The sequence below is a fragment of the Hibiscus syriacus genome, unplaced genomic scaffold (assembly GCF_006381635.1).
Source record: "Hibiscus syriacus cultivar Baekdansim isolate YM2019G1 unplaced genomic scaffold, ASM638163v2 tig00110223_pilon, whole genome shotgun sequence".
In the NCBI taxonomy this organism is placed as follows: Eukaryota; Viridiplantae; Streptophyta; class Magnoliopsida; order Malvales; family Malvaceae; genus Hibiscus; species Hibiscus syriacus.
Window position 1 is genome coordinate 355,607 of NW_024062636.1, and position 9,535 is coordinate 365,141.

The 9,535-nt window shown below is 33.8% G+C and overlaps 1 protein-coding gene across 2 annotated transcripts; it reads right to left on the reverse strand.

Annotated features, from left to right (window-relative positions):
- Nucleotides 1-3,410: 3,410 nt before the first annotated feature.
- LOC120114337 lies at nt 3,411-5,540 on the reverse strand. 2 transcript variants are annotated; one of them, XM_039135283.1, is made up of 3 exons: nt 5,213-5,540; nt 4,157-4,396; nt 3,411-3,866 (listed from the first exon to the last, which is right to left on the reverse strand). In XM_039135283.1, the coding sequence occupies exons 1-2, from the start codon at nt 5,432-5,434 to the stop codon at nt 4,166-4,168; spliced, it is 453 nt and encodes a 150-aa protein (XP_038991214.1). In that variant the 5' UTR covers nt 5,435-5,540; the 3' UTR covers nt 3,411-3,866; nt 4,157-4,165. The 2 variants fall into 2 exon arrangements, with proteins under 2 accessions (XP_038991214.1, XP_038991213.1); XM_039135282.1 differs by having other exon boundaries at nt 3,830-4,396.
- Nucleotides 5,541-9,535: the final 3,995 nt, after the last annotated feature.

The following is a 9,535-nucleotide window of genomic DNA, read 5'->3' on the forward strand; positions in this document are numbered from 1 at the left end:
GAGGTGATGGTGGAGAAGAGGCTCGATGATATGACGGTATAGGTGATGGCTCTCGTTGTAGAGGTGTATAGTCGGGTCGATCAGGTGATGGCTCTAGGTGAGGTGATGGCTCTCGAAGTGGAGGAAGTGGAGGCTGCTCATCATTCGTGCCATCAAGAAAACGCTGACTAGCTTGCCACCAATCAGTGGCAAGCTCAGCCTCCGTGGGTGTCAGTCTCAAATGGAATGTTGGCCTCCTAAAAATATAAAAACTCAAACAAAGTTAAACGTCTAATATTAATAACTTGTTTATATATGATAGTATTTGTGTTAACTTACATTATTTATTGTCGCATATGGTATTAAGTCTTCCCAATCCAACAGACGTTTCCTCTTCCAGGAAATAGCCCTGGGAATATCATTTGAAGTTTTTATTGTATATGTCTTCATGGCGGGAAAGGCCTCGAATATCCAAATCTACAAACAATATAATAACAAACATTAGTAATTGTTAAATAATTAATTATAATTTTGAAAACATTATATAGAAATTCTTACCTTAAAGGCCCAAACAAAGCCTGACAAAGTGTATTTCGACCCATCGCCCCGCAAACTTTTGCGGTCATCAAAGGCAGACGACAACTTAGTCCAGGTAGCTTTCCATATATACGAACCCCACGGAAACAGATTCCATGCATTTAGGTCCTCTACCAATAATATTAGCTCCTGAGGAATAGGTTGTCTGGCCTCTCTGCCTAAAAAGCCGGCATACAAAAGTAGTAGAAGGCATACTCGGACAACATCGACGTCATTCATCCGAGTAAAACCATCTTTCTTATTAAACAATTTCTTCATGCCGTCGACGTGTAAGTTCGGCTTCTCTATTGACTCATCAGGAAAAACCCTGGATAACCATGATGGGCGGGTGATATGACAAGTGTACCGGCCTACATCATCGTGTCCGAATCGTAGACCAGTGATTAAGCAGAACTCCTTCCGCCCAAAACAAGTATACGCCGGTGGAAAATGAAACCATATCTCTTCCTCACCACGTTGTATACTGTCGGGTAGATCGCTAGTCATGGTCTGAAGCCACAAATGGGTCAAACTAGCATCTCCACCCGGATGCTGTACTCTCAGCCATGGCCCGAAGCAGGTTTCTTCAAACAATTTTCTTTGTGCAGGTGAAAGCTTCGAAGCAATTGTAGTGGCTAGGCTAACTTTATTCCTTAATGTCAATGAAGCCGAAAAAAATTTCTACAAAAAAACAATAAACATACCAAGTTAGATATACCAAAAATTACACTGTCAAGATATACCAAAAACAAAACAATAAACATAAATAGTAGTTTATTCTTGAAACTAAAATTTGAAACACTGTTTTTGTCTTTTGGTTGAAATGAAAATCGAAACGAGATAATGAGAATCGCAACGCGGAAATGACTATCGCGACCAGACAATCGCAACGCGAAATGAAAATCGCAACCGCGAAATAAAAATCGCAACGCGAAATGAAAATCGCAACGCGAAATAAAAATCGCAATGCGATTTTTGTTTCGCATTGCGTTTTTTATTTCGCGTTGCGATTATCTCGTTGCGATAGTTATTTCCGCGTTGCGATTTTCATTCTCGAAACTATTCTTCTTCTGCATTAATTCAACCAAAAGACAAAGCAAAGACAAATACTAACTTCACAGGCTAAACAGTTTAGCAGTATTGGCAGCAATCGAATGAATTTAATAAGAAATCTAAGTGAAATGGTTAATCTATTATTGAAATTACCAGTAAACTTATCATCAATCTCAATATGAAAAACCTAAAATAATGCAAAAATTTCAAAATAAAAAATAAAAAAACTAACCCTCGGATGTTGATTTTCCATTTCTGAATGATTGTGAGGGATTTTTGACTGTGAATGGTTGTGAGGGATTTCGCCGGCGATGGGGACGGAAATCTTCGGAGATGGAGACGGATTTCGCCGTAGAGAGTGAGAGATGGAGATGGGACTGAGTGTTGTGTTTTTGGGTTTGAGGTTATGAGTTGCGATTACTGTGGACGGTTCAGTTTCCGATTTATTAAGAAAAAATTCGTGTTTGGAATTTGAAAAAAAATACGCGTTAATACGAATGGCGCTATGTAAATCGGGTTGCGAAAGTCAGTATCTCGTTGCGATTTTGTATTATCGCATTGCGATAGTAAGTATCGCATTGCGATAGTCAGTATCGCATTGCGATTTTCCCAATTCGCGTTGCGATTTACTTATCCGCATTGCGAATTGGGAAAATCGCAACGACATTGTATACCATCGCAACGCGATTTCCAACTATCGCAACGCGAAATGCAACGCGAATTTGCGATAATGGAGATCGCATTGCGATTTTGTTGGTCATTTTGGTAAATCCGGAAAAAGTTGGTTAAAATCGTATATTATATGGGATTTTTGGTCACTGAGGTTATTTTCTCTTTTATTTAATCTTCTAGTCTCGAAAGATTATTTAATTTTAAATTAATCTTTATTTATTTTATAATTTTATAATTTAGTTTAATATTTAGTATATTATTATTTTATATTTTTTATACTTTTTAAGTGAACGATTTTAATTTTGTTTATATTAGAAATGTGATCGTTATATTTTTAATTGAATATTTTTAATATTTAATAAAAATTTAATTAATTAAAAATAAATAAAAAAATATTGTATATGAAAACAAATTTTAATTAAATAAATAAAATTTAAATAAATTAATTAATCTCATCTCAGTACGTCACTTGATATTTTTAAAATAAAAAATATGTTTACTTTTAATGAAAAATTTGTCGATATCCACTATCCCGTTTAATCTATATTCAATCTCATGTAGTTCCAATTACTGCATTGGTAAATTTCAGGTCGACCCATTCTTATACTCTTAATGAAGTCAAAGTTAAGGGTTTTTAATTAAACTTATTATTTCATCAACTAGATCATTTATGGCTTAACATTTAATGAAGAAACTAACATGAATCGTGAAAAATGATATAACTACATATTTAATTATAGTTACTTACACATTCTATCAATTTGATATTAGTTTTAATTTAATAAATTTATGTCTATAATCAAATGGACCAAAGAACTTTTATTTTTATTTTTATTTTAAATTTAATTAATTCAATAAAAATTTCATCCGACCAGATTAAAAAAATACTTCTAACCCATTTGATCGGAGAATTAAATTTATTGAAATAAATTAAAACTAATACCAAATTAATAAAATATACAAGTATCAACAATCAATGTATGATAATGTTAATTATTTAACTGTCGGCAGATAAATTGATACATTAAGTAATTTAATTGACAAAACTAATAGAACGAAGATAACATTAAAACATCATTATTAAGTGATCATTCATGTAATTTACACTGAAAAAAACTTGTTCCCTCTACAGAAAAGGCCAATGGCGCTTTAATCATGCATTCTTGTGACTCAGTCTTGTGTTTCCCCGAGTTGAGTACGCATCATTTTCTATCAATATGCATCGCAGGTAACAATTGTTGAAATTAAGATCAACCTATGTATTAAACTTTTCCCTATTTAAGGGTTCCTCAATCCTAATTGGTGAAAAGTATGGACTTGAAGCAAAGCTACTCCAAGTGTTTAGCCAAATCAATCCACACTGATATCATTCCCTTATTTACAAGAGGTAGAGGAGAAAGATATACGGATAAGAATCCGAAGCCTGATCTCAACAAAGACTAAAACGTAAATCATATACCCCTGCACCAACGGCTAGTGGACCACTCTTATTAAGCATCAAGTGTTGGCATACGGGATGGATATAACTATCTTCACAAATCAGCCGAACTTGAAACAACTTCCTAGTTGAGGTTCTTAGTTTCCTCCTTATCAACAGAAACAGAAGTTCAAACAAAACAATTTTCAGCATGTTGCCTGATAAAACAATTTAACCAGGTATACATGTATATCATCTTTCAGTCATCAAGATCAGATTAACACTCATCACAATTGTGTTCAAAGATTCTAATGGAAAAAAAGAGATACCCCTGCAAAATAAAGCCTAAGATGGGGATCACACCTGATAGAACATGATAGAAGTGTTCACCCAAAAAGTAAGACTCAATATCCCACTGTATCTTAGACAACAGTAAAGTTAATTGCAGGCAAAGATTACCAGGATAAATTATTTTTTAGTTTTCTTCTTTCTCTTAGCGGAAGGCTTCTTGGTTTGCAGTTCAGGCTCCGGAAGGCTTTCTAATTGGTCGGTTCGAGGTTCTTCAGGCAGTGTACAGTGCAGAAATTTCTTGTTAGAACCGACTTTGTTGCAGAACAGTTTTAACAATTTTCTTCCCCTCATCCATTTCAGCATTATCTTCATGTGTGTTTTGCTGTTTAATCCACCAATACCAGCTTCCTGTTGTTAGAATGAAGAGTGCCAAAGTTAGAATGAAGAGTGCTTGTACTAATACACAAAATAAGAAATTAAGCATAGCCTTCTATTTTCTCCTTATTCGGAAAGCTTTTCCCTGCTTTCATTGAAACGTTAAGACTGACACAATAAATGCAATGCAACGTAGAATCTTTGTAAACCAGCACGATCAATGCCTAAGTAGAAACCATTAACTAGAGCATGATATCCAAATGAAAACAACTGCTTAGAATATATGCAGTACTGTAATGTATCGTCAAGTGGGTGAAAACTCAACTATTTTGATTGGCACCGCAGCGTACGTCAGGTAAACCATTACTGGGTGTACAAAGCAATAATGGGAATTGACTATGTATAGGGTTGTCACTGTTCTACCAGAAGATATTGATCATTACCCTCCCCTTTGCACATCCCTTGTGCTTAAAGATTCAGATATAACTCGTGTTCAAAAAGAGAGAACACGAAATTAGAGCTAAAAAGAAAATGAAAATTACAGCATTATCAGTGTAGCTACTGTAAAAAGTACCAAGGCAGTCAATTCGATTCACAAGAAACAAAATGAAACTACCTGACAAGGAGACAGTGAGAAAATGAATTCAGTGATCTAATCTAGTGTTGGTCATAATCAATTTTTAACAAATTATCGCCTCTTCAATTTCAGCATCATCTGTCATTGTAAATACACAATTCTAATAGAACAACATCAGCTTTCAAGTTCATAAAGTAAACCGAGTGAAGAATATGGGAATTATTTGAAATGGTAATCACAAAAATACAATCAACAAGAAGAAAAAAGAAAACCTGGGAGGCGTTCCAAGTGTTGGGAACGGTGAGAGGGCCACGTTGCTTGATGAGATCATAAAGGGAACCGGCAATGGATTTAGCTTCTTGAATAGGTACCTTTGGGTTAATCTTTCTCACATTTACTGCCCTACTCCTCGACATGTATCGGACCAACAGACTCCCACAAACGCTGGCATTCCCTCCATTTATGTTGTTCTTCACCAACCCTGCTAACCACATCGTCCCTTCTCTTTCAAAGGCCAAAGCCTTCTTACCCTCTGATTTTCGATTCTGCTTCCCCAATTCGATTTAAGGGTTCTAGAAAAACTCGTATAGGAGAGGGTGAGTGTTGTTGCCTGGGGATTAATTGAAACGGGCTTTAAAACTTCAAAATTTCTATGAGCAATTGTGGGTTAATAATATTTAGGGCCCATTTACCTCTACGTTTTTGAAACAACTTTTTTTTTAAAAAATGATTTTCACCCTAAAAATAATATTTTTAATAGTTTGTATTATTATAAGGGACAATTTGTTTAAGTCTTTTAATTAATTAATAAGACACATATATGTGTCAGCTACTCGAATCTATAACTTCTAAGGAACTTGGCATTCCCTAAAAACAATCTTAAAATTTAATTTTGAGAAAGAAATATATTTTTCTCACATAACAATCAGGGGCGGAACTAAGAATTTATTATAGAGGGGGCTGGTAATTATTTATTTACTTTTTAAAAAATATATAGTTTTATTATTAATTAATAATTAAAAATAATAATTGGCGGTGGCCAAGGGGAGATGTTCTGTCATGGATAACAATGTAAATAGAGAAACTAGAAATTTTAACTTGTAGCTTCCTAAAATCACCTATCAGTATAAATGAATTGAATTTAACTGAATATAATTATATTTGTGTTTAAGTATTTATTTCGAAGGTATTCATGTTTGATTCATGTATGTTTATGTAACACCCTAATCCAATCCGACCCTAAGATCTATGGATTACAATGTTATACAGGACTACCAAAATAGTGACCCAAAAAATTTATTTAAAAATCGCTTTATAAAACAACTGATAATAGTCCATCCATAGCAATTAAAATAAAACATGGCATTAATCTGAGTTTACAAAATATGAGGAGCTCCCAAAATATATCCAAAATAATGAAAATATTGAGTACAAATACAAGATACAACTAAATACACATAAGAGTCCATAAATGGTACACACCCTCTAAGAATGACTTAAGACGTACTCTAGAGGTCTCTGAAAATTTGATATGCTACGCTGGAATGTCTGACGATGATAGCTCCCCACGAACGAGCTCCTAAGAACCTGTGCACAGAAACACATTCTGTACGTTGAGCTTACGAGCTCAATGCCTCACTAATAATTGTATTATACTATATACATTCATTAAATGAATTGGCTACTGGCACAAGTCTGAAACATGTAAAAACTGATATACTAAACTATGGCTAGCATCATGGTGCGGTTGAAAGTTCTGCATCTCGAAGCTCACAGACCCCTCTAGCCTTTCGGAATACCCTTTGGTACCTGGGTGAGATCTGAAACTTCATCGTAAACGTACACCCAACCTCATAGGTATATGGGGTAAGATCTGGAGTTGTATCAGAAACGTACACCCCGCCAACTTGCTCCGTCGAGTCTTGGGGCATTTGTGCCTAGTCCGCTACTGAAGTGCCTTGGCACTAACTTAGATATCCACTGACTGTCGTATTCTACTAAGGGAGACTCGGGTGTCCTGGCTATTTCTCGAGTGTTAAACAAGGCTAATTTTATGTTTTCGTAGTTGTTATTGTTTCTACTATTATGATATTAATTATTGTTCTCGCTTGAAGTCTTATTTGTTGTTATTCTGAGTATATGGGGTACCTCAAGTCTGATCCCTTAATTCTTGGATTATTTATCCAAAATTGTTTGTGGGTACCGATACTGACCCATTAGTATCGATACTAAATCTCTGGTATTGATACGCATATACCAGTATCGATACTCTGTTACTGATATAGGCCATTTGGGTAAGGTAGAATCGATACTCTACGCTGAGTATTGATACAAAATTTAGGTTTTATTTAAAAAAAACTCGTCTCAATACCCCTATAGGGAGTATCAATACTCCAGCTCTGGTATCGATATTCTATGAATGAGTATCAATACTACCCTTTTAAAACTGCTTAGTTTTTCCCTAAATAAAGAATAATATCAATATTGTTCTTACAATATCAATATCCTTGCTACGGGGTGCCCTGTTTTGGCATAAAAAATCATATCTTTCAATCCCAAAAGCCTCACTGAGGTCTCCAACTGATGTTTAAGTGTTTTATTTGATATCATGGATCATAAAGAGTCTATAAACATGCTGAAAACACCCAAAAAATACAAATTACTTTGAACATGTTTCAAGCTTATGCAACCTACCAAATATCACCTAAATGAGTTAGATTTGGTATAGATGAGTTATGAGTGAGTTACTTTGCTAATCTATGCTGCTGAAAAAGTCCAAAGCTCAACCCAAAACAAGTTTATCCTTGTTCTTACTTTTGAAGCTTTCTCCAACTTTTCTCACTAACAAGGAATCAAACACTTTGGTTACTAACTGAATTTAGAGGTTAAGAGAGGTTTATAAACACTTCCTAAGGTTAAAATTCAATGAAAACTGACTAAAACCTTTAGGTTCCTTAAACCCCACAAAACCCACACTTTGAAAACTAAGGCCAAATCTTGTGTTTGAAGGCTTGCATTGAAGCTTGGGGTGGGTAGATTCTAAAACTTACCTTGGATATCATGAATTAGGCTTGCAAATCTCAAAGTTTTAACCTTTGCTAAGGTTTAAAGAAGAATGAAATGAATGGAGAAGAAAAGAAGAATAAAACTTGGTGTGGTGAAAGAGTGGAGAGGAAACAGACGTGAGATCGCCAATCTTAATTGATTGTTAGCTTTATTTTTGAATAATGGTCAAATTTCTTCTTTGGTCCTCCTGATTTTGGTTGCAACTAAAAATGCCCCTTTTTATCCACTATTTGGCTCAATTCAAGCCTAATTTCACTTTTGTTTGGGTCAAGGCTTCCTACAAGCTGAATGATTAAATTAATGCACATCTCGAGTTAGCATGAAGCTCCTAACTCAGGATCTAGGGTGTTACAGTTTAGATCTTTAATATCATGTTCGTATTCATTTATTTGTCTTTAAAAGTATTCTTGTCTGATTCATTTAACATTCACAAATATTTTCATTTAACATTTGTCAACCAACACTTTCTCATTTATTTTTTATTTGTAAACTAAATTAAATGAAAAAATTATATCTCTAGTCCTTAATTTCCTTAATTTTCATAGTTTAAACTCTAAAGTTCATTTTGCATTCATTTTAGTCATTTTCTTCACCAATATTAAAATATAAAAAATAAAAGGATAAGGAGAACATGATAAATGAGTCGATAAACGAGTTTGTGAAGGATTTTGTTCATGAATATAAACGAACCAATCATATATATGTTCGTGTCCATTCGTTTAATAAACAAACATAAATTTCGTTCATACTTATTAATTTAACTTAATAGTCGAATGCCATATGAACAGTTCACGAACATTTCATCAAATGTTTTTGTTTACTTGTACCCCTAAAATCACAATCTAGAGTTAATTAACATTAATATTTCAGACATTTCGATCAAAATCCTAACAATGATCAAACTCAGAAAAAAATGTTACTTCTACAATTAGAAATAACATAACAAAAAAAGGTATTGGTAGATTATTTTTTTTAATCCTTTTGGTTTTAATGTCTACTGGGAACTTCATAAACATAGAACATACACCCAATGCAAAGTCAAGGTTTGAGGCAAAGATGAAAAGAACAAAGAAGAAGCTGAAGTTGTAATGCGTTGGTAATTGTTAGGTTAAAATCTTACATTAAAAAATGTAGCTTTTTTTTAGTGTTGTTTCTATACTTTATGAATGTTCATGATGTCTTAAATGTGTTTCTTTTAATGAGGAAATAAAAATGTACTTCAAATAATGAACGAAAGCCAGCAATGGCTAAAAGTTAGGCCTTTTCTGTTTTCTCTTTTCAAATCATTATTTTTTCCTATATCTTTTTATTGAAATCCCTTTATGGTTTGTTGGCTTTTTACAATGGTTGCTGGGGATTTTTTTCTTCATTTTTGGTTTTTTTTTGTTCTTGTTGCTTGTCTATTTTTTTTTGAAATCTCCTTGTTTTTTCTCCCAATTATTCTCTTTTTTTCATTATTTTTTGGTGTTACTGATGAGTTCATCTCTATTTTTTTCTCTCCCCTTTTTGCTTGTGTTAATGGTTGTTAC